Here is a 26,969-nt window from a genome sequence, read left to right as displayed (position 1 = left end):
CTGACAGATAGGAAATGTAAACAACTTAAAATTAAAAGAAACTTGTTTTGGGACATGAACTTTCAGAATATTTGTAATATCAATACTAGAGGATCAGTCTTATAATAATCACTAAGACGAGTCGACAAATGTCTGTTGGCATGGCGTCAACCAGAATTGGAATAAGCATTCATTGTTTTTTAAATATAAGTTGCTTTAACATACCTGTCTTCTCACTAGTTCCTAAATTCCTCATTTTCATCATTCACTAACTCAGCTTCATCCTCAGAGCTGGAACTCAGAGTTTCAGAAACTGGAAAATACTTATCATTGCTATTTTCTCCTAAACTATCCTCACCGTCTTCCAAGTATCGCAGTAGTGTTTCATTATTTTGTGCTTTATTTCTGCGTTCGTGTTGAAGCGCAGAAATACCTGATGTGTCAGCCATTTTCAGCTAAGACTGTACAGTATTGAAGACAAAAAATATATATAACTGATGGTACCACATATCAAAACTACTATTTATCAGTGATGCCACAACAACAATCCTTTCAACTACCCTACCACTCACAATACTGCTGGTGAAATGATTGGTTATCACTACTCCAATCAGAGTGGGAGTATTACCAAAGGAAGCTAAGTCACCCCGATAGTAGTCACCAGTCATTGTGTTAGACAATTATGCAGTTTCCACTGCGGTTTTTAAACAGTTAAGAAGTTGACTAGTAATTCTCATTGACAGATAATTTGAACTTCAATTTTATTGTTGTGTTTTATTTCCAATCAGAAACAAGATGCCTTAATAAATTTCAACACCTTCAAAGTCCATAAATGATAACTCCACTTCTTCACTCAGGGTGATTACAGAGCAGGAAGAAGATTATGATAATACAACATTGCAAAATGAGGTTTTAGATAAATAGTGCAAAAGAGGTCAATAGAGTTATTATGTAAAATGGTTGTACTCAAGAAGTTCACCTGTGAAATAATTAATCCAGAGTTCTATAAAATTTTGAAATGTCTGGAGAAATATTTGCCACAAATGTGACCAAATATGACCTTTTATTCATGAAATGCACTATCTTATACTCCCCCAAAATTATACAGTTCTGGCAAATAACAGTGTAATGATCATCCTATGTCTCTCATATTGCTTGATAGTTAATTTTAAGAAAAAGACTTCTAGGCTGCATTCAGGTCATAAAAGTGCTGAGATTTTTGTATCATATCACAAGGGTGTGTTGAACATTCATTTGCCAGATTAAATAGATTATCAAAATAAAATGTTAAACTCATTCCAGGAGCTTTCAGCACTATGCATAAAAAGCAGTATATTAAATTGAAAAAAGTTTGTGTATGTTTCACCCAGGTTAGTTAACTTGATATTCAAGAATTTTTTTTTTAAATATTGGTCATTTTTTAAGAAAAATATTTAGAAGTATTCATTTCTACATATTGAAAAAACTGTAGCATTTTTATTTTCAATTGATGGATTTTAAGTTATTTAAAACTATAAAATAAAACCTGAATACTTTGCAGAGATTAGCGATAAAATTAGGGTAGCTCCCCCTTGTTGTGTGGAACTCCATGTAAAAATTGATATAAAATGCTTTATACTGATCGTTATGTTTGGGTCTGAAGTGTTATTGTGGCTGATAACATTTAAATTGTAGATACTGTAAAGTCAAGTCATCTATTCTATTACTGAATTTTTTTAAAACAACACAATCCTGGTTCTTCACGCCAGGCACTGGCAACTATTTTTACCATAAAAAATTAACAGTTTAAGCCTTCTGTTTAAAAACTGACCAGCTACTCTTGATGTTTATCGATGCAATTCACTGATGACATGTTAATCATTTTAGAACAGAGAAAAGCTGATCTATTTATGTATATTTATTTCATGATGTACATTTATTTTTTTTATGATCATATGGTTAATAAAAAGTTATTTTAAGTTACATCAATTAATTTATTAATTTACTGATTAGGTTCATAATAAAACTTCATACGCGTTCGTATGGTATTTATAATTTTAGATATAGTATAATTAATAATTTGAACGATACTAGTTTATAATCAATAATAGCTCTTTCTTAGCAAAATGCTATTTATAGTTCTTAAAGAGTCTGTCACCTCTACATTTTTTATAGCCTTGTTGCTTATCAATTCAAATATCAGTGTATGCGGTCTTTGCACCAATAGAGAAAGGTGGTGGATATGTTAAAGTTGTTATACTTCAAGCATTAATATTGTGATTATCCACCAAAATGAGAGTTTTTTTTTTTTTTGGTTGGCGAATTCAAGAGTTTCAAAAACATATAAACTGTGTACTGTTAAAAGCTTAAATTCTTTGAATAATGTACTACAGGATTTTCTATGGAGTTCCAGCTATGATCTAACTCAGTTTTAAATTTCAACACCCTGTCTTTGGCAGACAATAATATCATATAAAATTAGTATCCATTCTTCTCCAAAATGTGTAAGATCAAGGACAGATTTATTAATTTGAGACCACCTATGAAATTGTATGAAGTTAAGAAGTTATAAAGATATGTCCCAGACTAAACCGTTTATCAAATGTTTGGGCATTAAGTAAATAAATGAATAAACTTTTCAAAATTATAAACTGAACTAAATTTATTAAATATCTTTTTAAAGCAAAACCTTTTAAAGTTACTGGTGCTACTGTTTACTTTTTGAAAATATAAGTCGTCATTTTGAAGATTTTTTCCAAAAGTGAATTATTGAGTGATTCAAACTATAAAAGCATGTAAACATTTATTGAGATAACTTATAGATTCGGTTGAGGTCTCATTTCATAGAAAAACACACCAAGTTTGTCACCCACATTCATTTTGGTTCGATATGGCTTCGTTTGTAATACAACATACATCCCACCTGAAGACGATTTCATTCCAGACTGTAACCAGCAAGTCAGGTGTTTACCTCTGCAGCTGCGATGTTAATTTGAGATCTTAGCTCGACAAGATAAGCAGGTAAAGGTGGTACATATACCTGCTCTTTAATAAAACCCCACAAGAAAAGATCTAGCAGGGTCAAATCTGGGGACTTAGGTGGCCATGTAGTTGGACCTTCATGACCAATCCATCGACTTGAGAATTGAGTATCAAGAAAATTTCAGACTTCTAGGCAGTAGTGAGGAGTGCCCCATCTTGCTGATAGTAATGGCATCCATCTTGGTCATCATCATCATCTAACGGAGGAATTGAAAAATTTTGAAGCATGTCCATCAGATAAACTATACCATTTATGGTTGCTTCTTGGAAGAAGAATGGGACATACAGTCTTTGTTTACTTAGGCCACAAAAAACCTTAGGTGTATCACAAATGTGTTGCAAAGTTTCATGAGGGTTTTCACTACCCCATATTTTTTAGTTATGGAGTTCAATGATGTGAAATGTTGACGCAACAATAAAAATGACACTGTCCAAAACTACATCATTGTATGTAATTTTATCCATCACTTCCATACAAAACTGTGTCATCATCTGTATTGTGATCTGTGTTGTAATCTGTAATGTGTTGAACCACAGTTAGTCTGTATGGCTTCAAGTGTAATCGTTTTCGTAATATGTGGTAAACAGTCATTTGTGGAATGCCGTTTACCACAAACTTGTGTGATGCACGTCGAGTTGATTTCTTTGGACCACTTACTTTCTCAAGAGTTAAAGCTTTCTCAGAGTTTTTCTTCAATAGCTTTCAGAATGCAAAGGTGTCCTAGTGATTTTGTATGTTTAACAGAATAACTTGTCCCAAGGAAGGTTTAATGCCAAGAGTAAATTGTATGCCTAGGAGGCTCCCTACCATAATCTCAATGAAAATTACATTGAATTGCAATTGCTGACTGCAAATCATGAAACCAAAACACACTGCGAGCACATTCTGCACCAGTAAATTATTCATTTTTAACAACATTGGTGACAGTGCTGGTAGCTGAGTTCGGTACTAATGAACTACACGAGTCAAAACTTGATGTGTTTTGCTATGAAATGAAATCTCAACCAAACCTGTAAGTTATGTAAATAAACTCTTTTATGCTTTTAGAGTAGTGAAATCCATTTTGAATCATCCGGTACTTTGACCCATGTTATTAAAGAATGGTATTAATTAAGTTGAATTCAATTTTCTCTTTATGGTTTTAAATAAAACATTGCCGATCATCGTGGAGAAAAATAGGAGATTTTAAATATCTCATTTTAATTCCATTCATTTCTATCAATTGTGGTTGTTTAATTAGATTAGATTTTAATAGTAACATGAGTCCAACTATGCCTAAGCTTAAGTTAAAGCTTTTTATGCGAGTTTTGGATCTGAAACGGTTCCACTGGCAAAGCCCTAATAAAAAAATTAAAAAAATGTGTGATTCATTGGCTATTAAGAAGTGTCAGCTTGTTGCCATGGATGAGCCAGGCTAACATTTTATGTCAATGAAGGAAGTATGTAAGATTTGAAAACATGGTGGGTAGAGGGATGATTACTGTCCCTGTTTAAAGTTTATAATTTAGAATTATTATAGAATTCATAAACTGAATAATTGAAGCGTGTGTTCATTTTTCTTTTTGGAAAATTATAGTTCCATATCCTGTTCTGTATATAGTTGTATTATATTGTGATTTCATTATTTTGTTTAAATTTTATAGATCAAGATGATGGGTACTCCGTTAAGCATGTCGCTTATGCTCGTTATTTACGTAATCACCGTTTAATTAATGAGATTTTTTCTGATGCTATTGTACCAGATGTTAGGTCTGTTGTTACTACCGCTCGTATGCAGGTTCTGAAAAGACAAGTTCAATCTCTGACTATGCATCAGGTATTATTAATATTTTTTTAGCTATTAAATTTAAAAAATATTTTATTTGCCTTATTTTACTAACATTGCAAATATCTGTAATAGTTACATTAATAAGCTAAGATCTATTTTTTTTAATAAGATTTATTATCTTTGGTTTAACTCTTCTGTTTGATTAAAGTGCATCATTTTCACTTGCATTTTATCTGTCTGTGTTTATATTGTTATACCTGAACCGAATGCTTGTTTCTCTTATGCTATACAAGTTTGCATTTACCAGAATCTTCCAGATGAAAGGTCTGTGGCAGAAGTGTGCAGAGTGGTATTCTGCACTTACAGAATATGTTCTCTGTATTCTTGGCAAGTTCATAGGATTTTTCTTTTGCTGTATTTATGTTGATTTTTTTCTTTGTAATGTGTATTACAAAAACTGATTTTTTATAATTAACCTTTGCCTTATTAATAATTTGGTGATTATGCTCCTACAGTTCAGTTTCAACCTTACTTTTGGTTTCTTCCAAATTGTTATTGTTTTTACAAATCAATATATATATATATATATATATGCCCACTCTTTCAACAGATTTATTTGTAAACTTTAATATTAGACTAAATTTTTAAGAAACAGTGTTTTGAAAAATTTCTATAATAAACAGGAACTATGTAGTTGAAAAAATGAATCTATTAACTAAATAGAAAACTTCATTGATGGGGAACCAATATATAATCCTTTTGTAATTTGAATTTATTAAATATAATTATCCGATAGTTTTAACATTTTATGAATGAAATTAAAAATAGAAATAAATTAAATTCTGTATTTACATTAGCAAAAATTTACATATATACTGTATTTTTACAAAAGATGTTCAAAGCAAATGCCCTGCACAGTGATGCAGTTTTGTGCTTAAGTAATCATACTGACATAAGACGTCAGTGTCGTCGATTTTTTATTGAATGTTGCTTTCAGTTCATTGATAGTCTAGTTGTTTGATTCATAAATTCTATCCTTCAAATAGCACCAAAGAAAAAAATTGCGAATAGACAAATTTAGGGAATGCAAAGGCTACCTCACACTGCTACATGAACTGTAAAAGCCATATCAACGCGTTGTAGTGAATTGTTTGATGTGTGATGTTGTGTTGGAAGAAGCTGTACTTTTTCACAATTAATTAATTAAGCTGAGAATTCTTCAAGAATTGTACAGTAAACTTCTGTACTGGCAGACTCGATTAAGAAATATTGGTGCCATTTTACAATACTAGAAACAACAACCATACACCAATTTTCTCATTGTTAAATGGTTACTCAAATATTTCGTGAAAATTTTCAATTATCCAGTACCTGATGTGCAAGTTAACATTTCCAGATAAATGAAACCTTGCCTTGTCTGACATTAAATACCAAACTGGGTATATCTGTAGTGTTTTCAGAAACTGGTTGCAATAATTAAGTTTGTTTCTCTGTTCTCTGAAGTTGCACAGTTATTACAGGATACAGCTTCAAATTTAAATCATAAAGCATCTTACAGCGAAATGTGTATTTTACACCACTTTGATACCACCAGCTTTATGTGTGAATGGTATTGTCCTGAGAGAGAAGAAAAAACAATACCTTTTCTTATTGGTTCTGTTATTATTTTTCTTTGACACAGGAAATTATGACCTAGTATCTTAAATTGCATAAATTAGTAAAAGATAGTAAAAAAAAAAAACTGTTTCCAACCCTTTCTGCTAAATTTTGAATTTCACTGCTGTAAGAACTGTATTGTTTGGTGTCTGATCATAGAAACGGTTAGATAATGCAGCCAATACCCATTGTTGGCATTTAAAAACTAAAACACACTAGATATATTAAAAAATTATTTTATATATTATTTTGGTATAACTCTTACAGGATTATACCAAACGTTTCTTACTGAAATAGGAATTTGTTACAGTTTGATATTCAACATTTGAAAATTTTCTGGCTGATTCTGTTGAAGATTTAAAAAAGATCTGATATAAAAATAAAAATTAGCAATTTAATATTTACAATAGGTATAACTTTCCACATTCAGTGGAAAGTTATATTATTCTTAAATTCTGTTTATTTAGTCAGATAGATTTTTCAGCATTTCCTTAAAGCTTTCAGAAACAAAGAGGAAGAGTTTAAATTGTTCCAGAAAGTTTTGGGGACAAATAATTTATTTGGTATTGATAAATTCTTGATCAGTAATCATAAAGAACAGGATTTTTTAAAAATAATTTTGTTTTAATTGGAAATAATATTCATGCATAAGTAGTGTTTATAAATAATATGAAATATTGTAGATATTGATAGATTTAAAATTGTTTAGAGTTTTGAGATTTTAGTTGTAGTTTTCTCGCATTCAATTTCAGAAAAAATTAGAGGGGGAGTTACAACAAATTGAAGAGAAATTTGAGGCTAAAAAACGAAAATTTATTGAAAGTAGTGAAGCTTTTCAAGAGGAACTTAAAAAGGTAAGAAACTTTGGAAGTTAATATTCAAGAGAAAAATTAGTTTTACTTCTGCAGTAAATCACACTGCTTAAGGGAAACTAATCTTTCTTTAGCAGTGTGCAGTACGCACCATGTTGAAAATGAATAATGAAGAATTGTGGGAAAAATTACAGAGCACGTTAGTTAACAGCATATCACATTGTAATGAATAATACATTTTTATAAGAATACTTAATGAATATGTAGTTTTCATTAAGTGTCTATTTAACATTTCTCCTTAATAGAAATGTTTAAACTGCTATAACAGTGCAGTAGTAACAGTCAAATAAATTTTTCGCCTGAATATTGAATTTACTAGCCGAACAATTAACATCATTAATGTTTCTACGAAGAAACATTCAAATGACCTTGGAAATTCTTTAGTAAACCATAGGTTTGTCTACATTATAAAGGTACATCTTTTCATCAGACTGTAATCAAAGAGAAAGTTCATCATTAAATACTATAGCAAAACAGTTTAACTCTTAAAAATTATAATTGACTTGCTTTCAAAATTAAATGGAAATCTTCTAAAGATTTCTCAGAACTAATTATTCAGCTTTTCTTTCAGTAAAGTTGTTGGTAGCACTGTTAAGATAAGTGCTTTTAACAGCAGCGCTATCAGTAACTCCAGTTTTGAAGCAGCTGAACAATTAGCTCCAAAATGTTATCAGGAAGAATAATTTCCATGTAATTTCAAAGATTATAATTTTTTTTTATGTTCTTAAGATCACTTTCTCCAAATTCTTCTGTTTTTTCTGGAAAATCTTTATAATTTTGAATATGATCATTAAAGAAATCTATGTCGTTAATCATTTCATGTGAAATGTTTAATTCTAAAATTTCTTTTTTAACTTCTTTCATCCATGTTGAACTGCTTTTTAGTCTATTTATTTTATTTAAAATTTGTTTTGTTAGTCTGTTCCCATTCTGAAAATGTGTTCATAAATCATAAGCATTGTTTCCTAATTGTGTTTGAAATCCTTTCTATTCTAGAATGTATTTCTCTGTTTAATCTATTTCTTGCTTGAAAGTTCTCAGTTTTATATATATGTATATATATATATATATATATATTTATTCAAAAAAAGACAACTTAACTACCAAACACAGTTGTTTTCACAATTTTAAGTTGTTTTTTTTTTTAGTTTAATTAATTGGTCAATTTATTGATGAATTCTTTCTTTCTTTCTTTACTAGACTTTATTTTCTTTTTTTTTGTATTGTGTGTGAAGCATTGTCCACGTGCAGTAGATGAAGAAAGTTTTCAAAAGATGGTTGAACGACAAATGGAAATATTAAGGAAAGAAAGAGCCCAAGGTAACCGTAATGGGCCTGGTAATGTACCGCCTGGTCCCGGAGGACCAGTTATGGGTGAACCAGATTGTAAACCCAAAATGCCTGTAACATCAGGTGGTTCTGTTGGATCTCCATCAGTTGGACCATCTGATGAGCAAGTTAATAACACAGCTGATTCTATTAGTGCACCTCCTGGTCCAGCCACAACTCCCTTGCCAACTTCTGGTTCTTCTGCTACTGCTGCTTCTACTGCTCCTTCAGATGATGGTCCTCAACCACAACAAGAGGTAAGAATTGTGTTTATGTTTATAAAATTGTTACTTTTTTAACTATGTAAATTTATCAGAATTCCATGTATCAGATTAGTTATGTGTAGAACAAATTTCTTAGTTATCTAAAATCCTAAGTTTTTTTTTTTATTAACTAGCTGATACAACTTTATCATTTTAGAAGTAAGCTACTTGGATTATGAATTAGGAACAAATACAGTTTATTGTTACAATGTATATTTTTTTGAAAAATTATATTCTCTTAATTTTTGTAAAATAATGTGTGCTTGAAAATGTTTTACAAAAAAAAAATTACACAAAGAAAGTAACTCGAGTGCATAATATCTGAGGTGTTACTTTGATGATAATCATGAAACTTCCCAGTAACTGGTTGTATTATTAAAATTAACCATCAAATTGACTTATCTGTGCTGGTTCTGAAGTTGTAATTCCACAGTGAATACATATTCATGCAAAGAAAGTCCAAATCAAATATGTGATCTGTTTGTTTTTCATTAGCAGATTAAGAAGTTTAACACTTGATGAAACATGGTAAAACTTGATAAAAAGAAATTCATATCAGACTATGGAAACGGTTCTTCAAAAGACATTTCTGAGCTACTAGTAATGTCTTCTTTGTGAGGTTTCTGTTGGCATCATTTTGAAAATTTTTTTAAAATGGATAGCATTATCAGAAATAACCAGAGTAGAAGATGCTGATATTTACTTCAGATGTCCTTTGAAAGAAACTATTTTCATGATCTGAAATCAAGTCTTTGTCATCTTTAAAAGGAGTGATAATTTCAAAGTTAGATCTTTTGTAGAATAAAAAAGTGGTAGCACATGAAGTCTATTATGAAGTCGCTTTATTCAATAGGTTATTGCAATGTATGAAACAGACTGTTTAAACTATCTAACATTCTTACAAAAATTTTAATAATAGCCAAGTAATCTATTAATTCGTAAAAACGTGGTTTTAGAAGAATATTATTAGATTTTAGTAAAATCAAGGACCCCTTCTATTGATTGGTATTATACCTACTATATATACCTACTACGGTGTGTTTAGTTGAATGTTTCACGTGTGTCAGCATAATCATTTTACTCAATAAGAAAGTAGTATCCCTTAACAGGTTTCTTTCCTTATGCACCTTCACTTTCTTTTACCTTCAGCACCTTTAAACATTACTTTGGCTTTTTTTCTGTGATTTGTATTTGCACTTTATTTATTATTAAAGAAATACCAGTTATATAATTATATACTGGTGGTATGATTATTTAAGTTGTAATTTTGTACAGTTTAATTTATAAAAATATAATATCACTTAATCACATCTCGTCACTTTTTTCAAAAGTTATGATGTGTTAAATCATATGTTTATTGTTTTTATAGATTAAAATCTTGGATTAATTAAAATGATGTCATTTGTTATATATTAATATTCATATTTTCCCACCTAAAACTTCCTGACAAAGAATCTCACCCTTTTTAGAAATTAGTAATTTTCAATAAAATTAGCTTTCCAAGTGTTTGTGTAACATCTTAAAATGTAATCATGGCCCCCTTATCTTATTAAACCGGTTTATCAGAGGAAAATATATATTATTAAGGAAGAGGATAAACCTGTATTATTTATATACTGTGCCGTAATTAATCTTATGTTTTGTAATCTTAAATAGAAATGAGAGAATTTTACTTATAGAAGACATTACAAAACTTACATTCTTTCATTCATTGTAGTATTCATCATGAAAGAAAAATTCTTTCTTTGAAGATTTATTGCTTATGAATGAACTTCTCAATTGAAAAAGTTTAGTTTTACATCATATATCATTTCCTGTGTTTTCTTGAATTAATTTTTTTTTTTAATCTGAAGAATTAAAAAAAATTAAATACAAAAGTATATTCCCCTGTTTTAACAGAAGTGCAACTTCAACATTCTATAACTTGTGTTAATACATTTTTCCCTTTTTTTTGATGAAAAAAGCCACAATTATTTTCAAAAAAAAAAACAATTTTTTTATGGCTTGGTTGGCCAGTTTTAATAAAAGGCTATTATATACATATATTTATATGGTGATATCCATTTCATTTAACAGTGAGATTGTAAAAGGTTTTCTGAGAAAGAAGAATTTTTATTAAAACCAGTAGGCATCTGTAACAAAAATCAAAGATTGCTGTATTATTTTTTCATCCACTGATAACTGATGTAATGAAGTAATGTATATTTTCAGTTGTTAAAACAGCTGATCTAAAAAATGGTTTTCAGTATTTACTGAAAGTCAACATATATATATATATATATATTACTATTATATTTATAAATGGTTTTCTTTAATGGCTGGCATATGAAAACAACACCAGAAATGTTTCTAAATGTACTTAATTACTAATTTTACTTTCCCACAAGTAATTGTGTATACTGTCACAAGGGGAAACATTGACAAATGTACAAAAGGGGGAGGTAAATCCTGTCTGTGTGTATTCATTGGTGTCTACTTGGGTTAATAAGTCAGGACCAACATTTATTAAATGTGGTATGGTGACTGCTGTTTATGGAAGTTAAGGGTTAGTTAGAATTTGAAAATTCTGGGGACATAGTCTAGAGTAAGGTGTGGTGTCTCATTGGGGACTGGATTTAATGAAAATTTTACTTACGAGTTTTAAGTTATTTTTAAAAGGTTTATCACAAGATTTTTCCTAAAGTGACCTCTAAATCCAAGAGGAAATGATCTTAAAAAGTATTCAACTTCCTCTGGATCTTTGTTTTTCATTTAAACTTTGCATATTTTCATTAATCTGTTAGAGTTTGAGTCTTACAAAAGTAAAATGTTTTAAAAGGTTAAATCCACATAATGAGTATATTTTTATATTTTAAGGTTTTGTGATCCAAAAATGTTTAAATTGTTATTTTACTTGAATATTTAATAATCAAACAGATGTTTTGCTGTGAGAAGCAACCTGGTTCAGGTGATCAAGTTATTAGCGATTGTGCATCATCTGTTCATGAGCTTGTTTCAGTGTGCAGAAAACATGTTATGCTACATGATGTTTGTGTATTATAACTTGAGTACAACTGTTTCATTGGGAGAGAATCTTATTGTTTAATTGCATACTGTCTCTTTCAATTAATTTTGGAATAATTTCTGGTCAGCTGAAGACAGTTTATAAAGAGTCCGGCATATAAACCTGATGATTTTTGAGGGATAATAATTAAACTGTGTTTCGTACTATTAAAACATTTAGTATATCAAATTAAAGATCAATTTTTGCAATTTATAGTGAATTACTTACATAGATTTTTTTTATTTGAATATTATATCATCCAAATGTTTTCCATTACTCTTCTCGCACTCACTTAACCTCATTCTAAAATTTGACACTGCTCGCTCAATCATCACTTATGGAACTGCTTCAGTTTCTCATTGAATGGCCTCCTTGAGTTCTGCAACTGACTATGGCCGACTACTGAAGACTTTATGTTTGAGATACCCCCACAGAAAAAAATCACAAACAGCCAGATCAGCTGAACGCGCTGGCCAAGAAATGTTGCCAAATTGGGAAATCAAACGTCCAGGAAAGGTTTCTTATAGAACATCCGCTGCGATTCTCGCCATATGGGCGGTGGCACCATCCTGTTGAAACCAAATTTCATGTCCTTGAAAGTTTTGGTCGCAGAAATTCATCCAACATGTTTACGTATCGATGAGATGTTACTGTTACTCTGCGATTTAACTCCTCAAAAAAATACGGGCCGATTATGCCGAACTTTGAATCCGTACACCACACTCTAACATATTGACTGTGAAGTGGTTTTTCAAGAATTTGCCGTGGATTATGCGAAGCCCAATAACGGTAATTTTATTCATTCACAAATCCTGACAGATGAAAATGCACCTTGTCACTTAAAAACATAAAGGCATCCTGGTGGACATTTTCAAGGATGATCTCGCAAGCTGCTTTGCGAGATGCCCAATCATTTGCATTAAATTGCTGCATTAACATCATCTTATATGGATGGAATTTCAGGTCGGCATGAAGAATTTGTCGTACACTTTGATCAGAAATGGCTATCACAGCAGCATGTCTCGCTGCTGAACGTCATGGAGACCGCGTAACAGCTAACCTTACAGCGTTAATGTTTTCAGGCGTTCTCACAGTCCGTTTTCGTCCTGTTGGTTTCATTTTTAAAGCAGACGATGTGTTCCTAAAATTCTTCACCCACAACAATATCGTATTCCTACTAGGACCAGACGTGTGTCGATTTAAATTGAAATGTCTGTGAAATAAACGCTGTGTTACAATAACCGAGTCATTATTTTTAAAATAGGCTTCAATCACAAACGCTCGTTGTTCACCCGACCATGATATACTGGCTACTGAAATAGCATGAAAAGACCTGTTGATGTACAACACTCCTGCCTTCTCATTGACAGTGGTGCCAACATAACAATTACTACAAAATCGTCAGATTTATATGCTGGAGCCTGTATTATTAACATTAATTAATGTAGTATATGTACTTCTTTAATATTAAGGCTCTGCTTTGTATCGGTACTCATTTTGCTTCCCATTGCTCACAAGTAGATATAACTTTCCATTCCTAAAGTGATATTTAAAGCAAGTAAGGAATTGTATAATATTAGTATTTATAAGATTTTAATTAATTTCCTGATTATAACATATGATTTTATGTTTGTTGGACCCAAAATTTTCATTAAAATGTAAAAATGTAAGTGAGAAAGAATGTGTGATAGAATTTTAAACATTTGTAGATAAAAGGAAAAAATATTTCTTTGTATTTTTGTAAACCAAAACAAGTCCATTGCTGATTTTTTTTTTTGTATTATCTATTATTAAAGTATAGAACATTGAAATCACTCTTAATGTGATCTTCAAACCCATTTATTTGAAAATCTTCCATATCAGATTTCTTACATATTTTCATCTGGTACTGACAATCATCATAATTCTGCAATTGAAAAACTATTTTATTTTTTATATACCTTTTAATGCCTTCCATAAAATCTTGTATGAATTAGTGCAACAACACTAATTTTTATATATATATATATATATATATATATATATATTTATTTATTTATTTATAATTTAATTACAAATCACATTATAATCTAAGCCAATGATTGATTACATTGTAGTAATTTTTTTCTGTTTGTATATGTTGTATCTATAAAATGTCCTGTGCTTGGTGTGTATTTTGTAATGTGCTTTAAATGAAGGTTATTTCAAAAGTTAAAATAAAAAGTAATAGTTGTATATATTTTTTTTATATCTTAGTTTATTCATAGCATCAAAAATGTTAAAGTTACTTGAATGTCAGATTACATTTGCGTTTTTTTTTTAACAGGCTACTCATTTTAAAATTAAATTAAAACATTTTGATTTTTCTTTACATCAAAATTGTATTACTTCAGTTAAATAAGACTGATAAGGATTCTTCATCGGTCTTAAATTTAGTTAGGTCAGTACTTAACGATTTTGTTCAAAGAGAATTGATAATATTCTGGAATATTGCTTCCATAGGTATAAAATATTTTTGTTCCACAATCACTTTAAAAAAAAAGTGTCATCTGATACCATATCGCAGTAATTTTTCTTTGTGATGTTCACCGATCCATGTTTAAGGTCAGCGATGAAGTTTGTTTTTTTCTTGGCCCAATTTGAAGACAGTAGTTTATTATTTTAAGACTTGAATCATTACTTTAACTTTTTTTATATATAAACAGGTTATGATTTTTCATATAACTGGAAAAGTAGAAGTCTGAGTACAAGAAGCTGTTTTGTTTTAGTAATTAGAAAAATAAATGTAATGTAGCTCAGTACGAATAGATCATAAATATTCACATTTAATGAATTTATGAAATTATTTTAGTTAAAAATTCCTTTGCTCGTAAAAGAAAAGAAAAAAGTATTTTATTATAATCTTCACTTTAATTTTACCTTTACTCAAATGTTTTTAGTATTTTGGCTAAAACCTTTCATGATAACATTTCATGAGTTGTGTATTATCAGTATAAGTAGTTAAGAATCTTTGTACGGGGAAGAAATTAACAGTGTGGTTGAGTTAAATGACTTAATACTTGTTTAATTACTGATAATATTATATATTTAAGATTTGTTCAATTTTTTCTAAACTAAAAACGTATTACATTGAATTTTAAAATTCCCTTTTCTTTAAAAGCATTTGTCATATTTGATATAGAAATGGATTCTGTGGACTTATTTGTAAATTGTTTTGTTAATAGTGAATTAGGTAGGTAACTAGTATATATATATAGTAGTATTTATATATATATATATATATATATATATATAGTAGTATTTATATATATATATATATATATATATATATATATATATTTATATAAAGTATATGAAAAAAATGTGTAAAATTCTATTTTGAAAACTGAAGCTACATGTAGTCAAGGCCAGTAAGATAATTTTTTTCTTGGGATTTTAACACGATTCTTGCCTTACTGTAAAATCTTTATTTGCAAAACCAGTTTCTATTTTTTAACTGTAGAATCGACACGAGTCAATTTTTTAACCTGTTCTTATGTACCTCTAAAGCAGTCAGGAAATTTTAATTTATACTAATGGTATCCCATAATTATCTGACTATTTTTAAAATAAAATATAAATTTTTTTGCTGAAAACACGTAAAAATTCATCGTTAAAAGAACGTATGTACTTAAACTTTTCTCCAGAAAAGGAGTCACATCTAGTTCAGATAAATGTGCAGGCATGGAATACTTCTGAATCAAAACACAATATGAGCTAGGAATATTTCCCATAACACAGCCCATTATCCTTATTGTATGAATACTGATTCCCTCCTGATGAAACCAAAGTATACATCAATTAATTTTATTATGGGATTCCTTTTGTAGAAAATTATGCAGACTTTTGGGGACATGAGACTGATATGACTGTAATTGTAGTATGATTATGGTCTTCAAAACTATTAAGAGTCGATGATTTCTGTTAAATGAGGTACCACGTCAAATTATCACTCTCTTACTTTGAAATCTCGTAGTTTAGTGAATTAAATTTGGGATTCTCACAGGTTCAATAGTAAAGACTTTGTTAGTTAACAGTACCTAACAATTTAAAATGTACTAATAGACATAACCACATTGTCTAATAAACATAACCACTTTTAAATTTTCTTCGTCGGTTGTTAAAAGAAGTTGTTCATAAAAATTTCTCCTAACAGTAAGACACTGTAAGATTTCAGTAAACTCGTTTGTAGCTGCCATCTTGACTGGATTAAAATGTTGATAGTGATTTACACTCTTGAGTTGTCATTTTTAAGATACAAAGAGAAGTTGCTTGTTTTCTAAGTTAACTACATGGGCATTGGGAATCTGTAAAATGGTTGCTGTAATAGTTTCAATATTTTCTTCAGCAAACTCTGAATGATTCTGATGACTTCAATTATCTACTCCCTTGTGATGTCCAATGTAAATATAACAGATTATAATTTTATCCCTCTTTAGGAGCTAATGCTGGACATTAAATAAATGTAAAAAAACATTTTAGTATGTAATTGTTATGTAGTAACTGAGACATAGCTAATTGATTTTGTTTTATTTTTTAATTTTTACTTAAGCTATATGAATTTCTCAAAGTCTTTAAGAACTTTTGAAAAGCTTTCATTATATTTTTAATAAAAATAAAAGCACACTTTAAAGTTTTGTACATATGCAGTGTGTGTATATGTCTTACAGATGGTTGTTCTACACTATATACAGGTAAATAATGATTATCTAAATTTAAAAAAATTAGATAACTAACACTTTCTGTTTTTAAGAAGAAGCAAGTTTGTAAAATACTCTTATTCTTTTGTTGATGTTGTGTTCTTGCACGTTCATGGTTGTTTTTTTTTTTCAATGTGAAGTCTGTCATTTTGTTTTATCACATTATTTTTTTTATCATCCCTTCTATGTTAAATGTGTTTGTCTTGACAATACATTTGGTTATGGTTGGTTGATATAATTTTGTTTTCCTGATGTATAGCTCACAGTCTGTTCCAACTAGTGAACAATAAGCAACTTCCCCAACAGCCCAGTAAGATGAGGATGATACGTATGACATGTAAATGAACTGTACTCTTGTACAGACTCTGGCCGACCATTCCTGAGACGTGTAGTTAATTGAATGTGGTTAGGTGAATAAATAAGTATAAATTCTGCTCCCAGTGAAAGTCCATAAACAATGAACACTAGGTAGTTAGAATCTTAGTGAAAGTTAAATTTAAAAAAATCCCAGTTTTTCAAGGAATTAGACTAGTGAATATGTGTTAGGAACATGTATTATTGATTAGGGACAGGATTGAGAGGAAGAAAACTTGGCAGATGCTTTAAGTTGAAGATATTAGATCACTTGATTACAGAGAACGAAAGGGGTTGTATTGTTCAAAAAAATAAATTGAGGAACGCATTAGGACTAGATTAATATAGCCCCAGAGATGATTAAGTATGAAGGAATTCTAATTATGATATTGTTTTTGATATTCTGGAAGACTTGGAAAGAGGAAGTTATATCTGAGGGTAGTGAAGTAGAATTATAGTGTTGTACCTGTACAAAAAAAAATGATGCTGTATGCCTACCCTCAGTAATGTCTGAGCTTATAGGATATTAGAGAGAAAAAGAGTGTATAATAGAAAAAAAAAATTGAAAAGAGTATGCAGCATTTAGACCAGTCAGATTTAAGGTTGTTTTTTGTTGCTGCAATAGGGAGGATTGGTAATAAGGAAAGAATCTGTATTTGATGGTTTTAGACTGGGCTACAGAATTGTTTTACTGTCAAAAAGGGTAGTATAGAGGGCATTGGAAGTTATTGAAGCCCTAATAAAGTAATAAATGTCATAAAGACAGGAGAAGAAATCATAACAATCAGAATAAATTTTAAAGAGAGAGATTATCAAAAAAAGGAATGAAACAGATTTTCAGTTTTAACTCACATTTTTTGTTTATGGATCCAGTTGTAAAGATTATAAAAGAAAAACTAAACCTTATAAAATTAGAACTTTATACTTTAAGACAAGGAGGGTTAATAGAATTGAGTAATGTACTGGAAGCTAAAGGAATGAAGGTTAAATTAGGGATGAGAAAATTAATGAAGATTGGAAATGAGAATGGGGAGTGTTGTATATAAAATAGGAAGAATAGCACTGGAACAGATTCGGAACCGTGATTATTTAGAAACAATTATTAATTAAATGGCCGTGATGATGTTAATAGAATTAGAAAAAGGAGAGAATACACTGCAGTTTATGAAGCATTTTTATAGGAAAGAGAGAAGATTATGTGTATATGAAAGTTAAGTTCCATAAACTAACAGTAATTGGCTACCTGACATAAGTCATTCCCAAAAATTATATTAACCTTAAAAATAACAAAAATGCAAGCCTTACTAGGTAATGGGAAAAGTAAAGTGGTTTCAATAGTTACCTTCCTCACAGGGGCCTGTGAGCATACCTGTCAGCATACATGCCCACTGAAATGTAAGGGATATGCTGAATTGAATTACAATTGGTTGTCTGGAAAGTAGTAGTCATTTTATGGAGGAAAAAATTAATAAAGCTTTACATAAAATAAATATTAGTTTATTTTATATTTATTTTACATTAAGTTTATTTTATTAACGTAAAATAAACTTAATGTACGGAGTAATCATGATATATATTTAAGCAGTTATCATATTACCCAATGAGTTTTTGTATTCCTGGGCCATATCCTTTTCTATGCTAGTTCATTGCGTTAAGTAGCTGGTGTTTCTTTTTTAAGTCTTCTCTATAAAAAAAAGAATTGCTGCTAAAAAGTCTTTTAGTTTGGAAAACAGCTGATAGTCACCAGATTGGGGTTTTAGGCTAGATCATTAAAAAATGCCCCCAGTTAAATTTTACTAGAAAATGTTTTGTTTTCTCACTATTATGAGGCTGTGCATTTTCATGAACAAGCAAATATCTTTTGATAACAGACATCGCATGAGATTTTGAATTGCCCACAATTTTTTTAATGTTTTGAAATATACATCAACATGTTCTGCGCTTTGCTCCATGTGGTATGAAGTCAGTAAGGAGTGTACCTTCTCTCAGTCCTAAAAGACAGTAGCCATAATCTTTTAAATAGAGATTGCCTGCATTATTTTTTTTTATTTACATGAATAAAAAGAAGTGTGATGACATTCAGTGGACCAATACTTACACTCTGATCCTATACAAAACTCAGTTTTCATTACCTGTCACAATGTCTGCAAGGATTCAGCCCCTATTCTTTTTGAGATAGTTTATAAATGACAACCAACAACCATATATTTTTGTGTTCATCTTCATGTCTGCATGCAAGGAACCCATCTCACATATGAAAAATGTTCACTATTTTCATCAAGTGTGATATGCTGAACATGTAGTGTGAGGCTGTGTAAATGGGAATGACATGCGTGCGAGCTACCTATGCGATAAAGATGTGGAAACAGGTGTTACTCTCTTTTATTAATCTGATATATCAATCGGTGTATTTTCAATGCCGCTTTTTGGAACTAAAAATTGTCTATGAGGAGTAACTGGAAAGCAAAATAAATTTTAGAAGAATTGTTTAAAAAAATGTCAAGCAAAGTGAAGAAGGATCGAGTTAAAATGTTAACGTCATAGAGGAAGTGGGATTAACTTCAAACAGTGGAATCAGTTAAAAGAAATGTTTTAGGGTGGTTTAAGCAAATGAGGAGAAGTAATGAGAGTAGTCTGAATCACAATGAGAAAATAATAAGATAGAAGATGCAGGATGGAAATATCAAGAAGGAAGATGAGAAAGGATTGGTAATGTTGAAAACACTAGCTTGAGATTAAAATGAATCGGAAAAATTTAAAGATTGGATTGATACTTTAGTTAAAGTAGAAGAGTATATATTAAATAATTTAGCAATCGTATGTTAGGAATATTTATATTTTATTTTATGTAATAGTTTATTCAGAAAATATTCTATATCACTTAGAAAACATCTTCAAAGTTACAATCTCTTTGCAAATCATGACAATGGTTAAGAATGTTATAAGCTGCCCCTACTTTTTAGAAAACTGACATGTTGGTTGACAGTTAAAGGCCAAGCCAAATCAGTTATATTAAACTTGTAACAGTTCATTGCTATGGTCTTCAGACCAACAATTAGTTTACACATGGAGCTACCGTTGAGGCCTTGGTTTGACAAAGTTTTGCATCTGATGACTTCTAGAATATTGGAAAAATTGATCATTTCTTGAATGACTACCCGAAATCAAATATCTTTTGTAGATAGTAGTTCATATCTGATTCAAGTTATTAGATCTTTAATTTCTTTAAGTTGTATGATAACTGTTAACTAATCTTTACTGCTTCTGTTTTATAATTTCTGTACCTTTTCCTGTAATTGTTTTACTTTCTGGCAGAAAAAAATTCAGTTAAATAATGATTTGTTTTGTTTCCAAAAGCTTTGTCATGTTTACAATGCTGCAATGCCTACTTTTATTTTGAAAACTGTTTGCTCAGCTATTCATACCTTCATAATTTGTGATGTTTGTGTTTAGTGGTTTAGATTTGTAATGACTGTTTTCGTATTTTATTTAAAAGTATTGTTTTAATGAGGCTTTTTAAACTGGATAAGTATAAGTTATGCTAGCAAATAATGTTTGTTTTCTTTTATATTTTGTTAGAAGAGGAGTGAGTTTTTGGTTGTGAAATTTTATTTAATGAATAAAATTGAATTTTTATACTAATTTAAGAGTAACAAACAAATTGTTAAGTAAGCAATATAGAATAATCAAAGCATGTAGATATATTTTTTAGTTCTCTACATCTGCATGCAGTAAATTGGGCAAAAGAAGAATTCCCTAGCATGCAGCTGAAATACTAAATTAATCAGCATTTTTGACAATCCACTTCCTTCTACAATTGTCACCCATGAAAAAATTACTATTTAATATAAATTTAATTTTATAAACTATAAAATCTATTAATATACAGAGTGTCCATATAGTCTTTTTATGATTACAAAAAAAAACTATTTACCTGTGCAGTTTGTGGCAAAAGAAAAAGAAAATTATAAAGTTTTTTTTACCGTGTTGTTAAACTTCAACATGTGTTCGTTTTGTCGCTTGTAGAATGTCGAATCGATAATCAATTTCACACCACGTGTTGGTCAACATTTCTTCAGTAACGCTAGCACAGATTCAGTTATTCTCAATCTCAGTATGTCCAGATCAGGTACAGGTGTTGCATAGACTCTGTCCTTAACATAACCCCCAGAGGAAAAAGTCTAAGTTAGTTACATCTGGTGATCATAGTGGCGAGGGACTGGGAGCGTTACACCCAATCCATCTGCCATGAAATGATTCATTCAGAAAATCTCGAACTAGTAATCTCCAATCTGGTGTTGCACTATCCTGCTGGAAAACCACCCTAGGTTGTAAGTCATTTAGTTGAGGTATAGCAAAGTGTTGTAGCATATCCAGGTAAATGTTAGCTGTTATTGATTGCTCGATGAAAAAGAAGGGACCAGTGACTGTCGTGTATCATACCGCACCACACACTCACTTTAGGGAAATCTCTCATTTTTCTCGTGGTAAAATAGGAAATCTCTCATTTTTCCCCTGGTAAAATACCGATTTTCTGAGCTCTACATTCTCACATTATGCCTGTTAATTTTCTCTCAGGTATGGAAAGTAGCCTCATCTCAAAAAACACACATGCTGCAGGTACACGTTATCAATCCATTGCAAGATCTTGGTCACAAAGGCAGCACAACGAGGCTGTAGATGTTCATCTTGCTCTAGATGTTGCAATATATGAACTTTGTATGCGTACAACCTTAGTTTCTTATGTAAAACTTTGTGCACTGTTGACCGGGGAAGTGTCCCTAGTTCGTGAAATGCTCGATGGGTAGATTTGGAAGGGCTATGTAGAAATGTTTGCTGCACTACCCCAACCTTCTCTTCACTAACAGATTGCCGCCCTGTTCGTAGAAGGTCGATTACACTTACATTCATACTCCTTAAACTTTGCATACCGTGCAACATGTTCTTGCTGTCAGATGCTGGTCATCTGTATTCCCTTCTAAAATTTTGCTACACAGTAATCTGTGATTTTGACTCATGATACCACAACACACATTGCGCTTTCTCCTGGATTGACACCATTTTATAACAAATTGATCATAGTGCCTTCTACTCATATCTTACATGCATATCTTACATCACAGATAAGTTTGTTTTAACTGTTCATGGATTTAATAAATATTGTAAATAGTTTCATGCAAAATTTCAAGTTAATATTTACTTGTACAAATTATAAACAATCATACCATGCAGACTTAGTAATGAACCAAAAAGCTATGAACAGGGTGTTATATTTTCTTTACATAGAGGGACTAACAAGGCATCAGTAAAATTCCCCATCAGCTAGCAATTTAGAAACTTTAGTTTCTTTTAATAAATAAATATTATATTTCTTGTATCTTAATAATAAATTCAAACATTTTAAATAGTAGTCAAATGAAAACCATGACTAACACAAATGATATTAAGTAGCTGAAAATCAAAAATTTAACTTTATGAAATAAAAATTATAATTTACAATTTTCTAATAATTTTTATTTTATTTTAATATTCCATAAATTCTTGGAATGGGCCAAAGATTGATTCCTTTTAAATTAATAATTCATTTTACTTTTTATTTTAGTTACCATAATTAAATAGCAACTTGACATGACATACCTCTTGAAAATGAGCATAGGCATTTTCAGGAATAATAAGCACTCCATGCAGGTTTATTAGGGAATAAAAGAATTGCAATTGCTTTTCTGTTGTTTTCTTCGCTGGACTGCATGTTATTACCATTTCAGTGTATAGAAATGAAAGCTGTTAAAATAACACCATTCTGTTTCCCACTGGACTGGTTGTACTGTGAACTATCAAAGAAAGTTATATTTTATAGTGCTGCTTAGATCTGGATTGCTTTAAATACATCATAGCTGTGAGGAGGAAGAGATAGCATAAAGCAGAAAATTAATTATTTAAGTAGGAAACAAGGTGTTCTTTATATTCACAAGAAGTGGATTACGTAGACAAAAATTCATAATTATGTAAAAGAAAAAAAATATATATATTTATATACACCAATATTTTTATAGTATATAGCATATACTTCTACATTAGGAAAACATATGGAAAATATAAAAATACATATTTCCTAACTAAATAAGCAAAAGTATACTTTACTAGTGAAATTTAATAATGAAAAAATATTGTTTGTCTTTTGCATTTAGCAGATTAAACTTCAATTGTTTATTATATAAATTGATAACTATATTCGTGATAAAAGTGGACTTTTATTACATTTTTTATTCTCTTTATTCTTTTATAATGAAGTTTATCACTCATTGACCATTAGTTCAATCAATGGAGGGAAAGAATAGAGAGATTTTTGAAGAAAATTAGTAGAGTTTAGGGAAGTACATGGGGTTGTAGATTATAGGGTAAGTATAACTTGTTTATATGGAACTGGGCAAAATTGCGGCCATTCAAATTTGTTAAATATCAGTTTTTCAATTTTGTAGGCCAAGGTAAACTTCCTAGGAATTTGTGAGCATGTTGTGAGCATTTGCAGTACCTAAATTTAAGATCTTAAAAATTAATTAGTGCAGAAAACCCAAAAAAAAATTTTTTTTAATGACAGTTTTTTGCATGCAAAAATAACTTTTTTACTATTTTTATTGTTTTAAAAGTTAAGAGTATGTGGTAAGAACATAAAAATCCGACTATATGTAAAATATGTAAAAACTGATAGCACAATAGTTATTATTTTTTCAAGTTACTCCAGTTTAATACAAGGAAGTAAAAAAATTGTCTTGATCCATTAAAAATTCCCAGAGATAAAGTGATTTTTTTGCTTTACACCGATTTAAAGTTACGAATTCAGCTTTATTTGCATGCGGCTATTGTGAACCATTTTCCCCTCAATGACTACTACGCGAGCATGCTCTATTTTTCGCTCATTTTTTCGAAGAAGTTTAAACAAGTTTTATATTAATTTTTAGTGTAAAACCTTTCCCCATTTGAAAGTATATATATCTTGAAGAATAGATTGCACGTGAAATGGACACGAAAAATTGCTTAAAAGCCAAAATAATTACAGTTGCTTGAAGAGTCTTTTTACTAACAAATTATAATATTTCAGCGAGTAAACCAATTTTCTTGTGTAACCACTCATTGAATTCAGAATTCCAAGAACTAACTTTTAAAACAATAAAAATAGTGAAGTTTTTTTGTAATAAATATTGGCTTTGCAAAAAAAAAACAGCAATTTTTAATGGTTTTTCTACAGTAACTAATTGACAAAATTCAATGTAAATTCTAATTTTGTAAATTATACGTACTGCAAATGCCTGTGACTTTTATTCAGAACTTTTTCACCTAGGAAGTTTACCTTGGCCTGCAAAATTGAAAAACCGATTTTCACCACCTTTGAACGGCTGCCATTTTGTCCAGTTAGTAAAAGTTTTGTCCAGTCACATATAAACAAGTTATACTTATCCTAATCTACAACCCCATGTATTTCCCTAAACTCTACTAATTTTTTAGCAAAACAATCCCGATTGACTGGACTACATATTTTGTATCATTAGATGATTTAGCAGGGAAGTAGTAGGAGAAGGTCATTGAACTACTGTACAAATAAGAGTTAGAGGGAAGTAGTAGGAGAAGGTCATTGAACTACTGTACAAATAAGAGTTAGAGTTTACAATGTGGGAGCCCAAACTGTGCGACGTGCTGTTATATTTGCTTTAATTTGTCTTAATATAAATCCAAAATTAACTCAAATCTGTCAAAATTAATCATAATTATAGTCTTATGTAAAAATGTTTAATCAAGACTGCATGTGTGTTATACCATTGCATGAGCATGTATTTTTTATCACATTTTTTTTTATATGAAATTTCTTGCCTTAGGATCATGATCTATATTGTTCTTATTTATTTATCGTTATAATACTGTTTTAATAACAATTGTTTATTACTAATTTAGTTAATAAAAAAAAAAAATTGCTATCGATGATCACAGATCTCTATGGTCAATTCACTTCTTAATTATTATTTGATAGTGGGTGTATGTAAATATTTTTAATAAGCTACCCAGACTTGGGTCCTCCTTCATATTTATTGTTCCATCTGTTGTATTTTTCATGGTTTATGTTTCGTGTATCTCATCTCTCTCTTGGACAAATACATGGAAAATGTTGGCCTCCATGTGCCATGCTGACAGCTTTTTTATCAAGGCTCAGTAAATGGACATCTTCACTTATGGTATTGTTCAAGAAAAATATACCTATTCAGGATTTGTACAAATAGCTGAATAGCTAAATCACTGCAGAGGTTACGTTATATTCAACCATATTTTTGTGTTGAATACTTGTTTTGTTGCAGTACAACTCTGAAATATTCTGCGTCTACTTCTAGAAAACCGTAGAAAAGATCTTAATAATTTTTTTTTAATCTGGTTAAAACTTATTTATTTATTAAAAAGTAACAATATACTTAGATTCCAACCATTTTAATTTTAAATAACACTTGCAAACACTGTATTCTTACTATCCTCTTGAGTAATCTAGTGGCCCAAAAGGGCTTATAAAATTTTTGTGCTATATACATTGGTGTGTCTATCCTCCATTATTTTGTTAACATAATTGCTTGATACATGTTTTTATTTTTATTTAGATACATGTTTTCCCTCCCTATCAGATAGTGTGCTTGCTGCTTTTGTTATCCAAATTGAGGTGTATTTACATTCTTTTACCCTCTACTACACAGAATATCAAACCATGATTTTTGGGCATGTAGTTTTTATTTGTTGAACAAAAGCTTTTTGATGTTTAATTTAATATTTGTTTACTGCTACTAAATTACATTGATTTTTCAATTTTTTTTAGAATAACATTATTTTATTCAGGGTTAAAAAAGAGTTTAAATGAAATGTGTTTACATTTATAATGTGTACACATTAGTTTATACTACTAATGTGTATATTGTACACTACTGTTATGTGTATATCTATGTAAGTTATGATATTTTGGCTTTGTTTAATTACTTCTGACAGAAAATGAAATATTCAGTCTTAGCAAGTAGCCTTATCAAGACAAGTTACTTAAAGTGTAAATTTTAACATTTTGCTCACCATATTAAAATTATTTAAAAGTGATCAGTTTATGTTGTTTATAAATATTACCCATTATCATTCCTTCATCTTACAATAATTAGTCAGGTAACTGTCTATAGCCACCATATGTAACTCTTTCTACAATGGGAGTATATTAGACTCTCCACAAAAATTAGCACCCCATCAGGCACATTCCTGCTAAACCGAAAAGCCTTTAGTGGATGGACTCAAGGGAAATCATGTGGGAAGAAAGACGCAAATAATTTGCTAATCTCCCAAGGACTAAAAATAAATTTATATTTTTTTTTTTAAATTAAATTCCTACCAGATAAATAGAAAGACCCAACAGCAAGGGACTGATGTTCAGGCTCTGCAATAAATAGGGGAATAAAACATCCTCAGATATTCTTGTATTCCGTTCCATTTATAATGAAACACAAAATAACCTTTTATTAGGGGGCATTACAGTACTAATATATTTTAGTACCGTAACATAATTTTCCTGTCTTGAATCAATATTTAATCATCTTAATGTTAGCCTTAATCTTAAAATCTTGGTCCATCATTTCTCCTTTCTATCTAAAATTTAATCTTCCAAGTTTCACTTTGAATTAACAGAGTTGTACTGTGTACTGATGAGTTTATATATATAATAAATATACTTTAATTCAGATACAGGAATACATAACTAAAGGCTTTGTTAAAAGTTGTAAAAAGGAAGTAAAATATTTTCCTTTCACTTATAGATTAGTTTGTAAAAATAAGAAAAAAATGCACCCGCGATAACCTTATTCCTAATTGCATTAAAAGCTCCTAAATAGTTATCACATAAAAATCTTGTTTTTGAAGAGTTATAACTTATAAACCACATAATTAAAAAATTAACTTTG

At 30.0% G+C, this 26,969-nt stretch overlaps 1 protein-coding gene across 6 annotated transcripts in view; it reads left to right on the top strand.

The window, feature by feature from the left end:
• Window positions 1–26,969, top strand: part of Bap111 (Brahma associated protein 111kD) — a 74,791-nt gene that overhangs the window by 36,834 nt on the left and 10,988 nt on the right. For 4 of the 6 annotated variants that reach the window (XM_075378145.1, XM_075378140.1, XM_075378144.1 and 1 more), the window contains 4 exons: window positions 4,645–4,817; window positions 7,157–7,279; window positions 8,533–8,883; window positions 16,621–16,644. In XM_075378145.1, the coding sequence (XP_075234260.1) occupies window positions 4,645–4,817; window positions 7,157–7,279; window positions 8,533–8,883; window positions 16,621–16,644 (671 nt within the window). The remainder of the gene's footprint in view (window positions 1–4,644; window positions 4,818–7,156; window positions 7,280–8,532; window positions 8,884–16,620; window positions 16,645–26,969) is intronic. The other 2 variants (XM_075378141.1, XM_075378143.1) reach the window with 2 other exon arrangements.

Source organism: Lycorma delicatula, chromosome 11 (assembly GCF_047948215.1).
Source record: "Lycorma delicatula isolate Av1 chromosome 11, ASM4794821v1, whole genome shotgun sequence".
Classification (NCBI taxonomy): Eukaryota; Metazoa; Arthropoda; class Insecta; order Hemiptera; family Fulgoridae; genus Lycorma; species Lycorma delicatula.
Note: the sequence above shows the minus strand (reverse complement) of the source record. Positions and strands in the feature narration are given on the sequence as shown.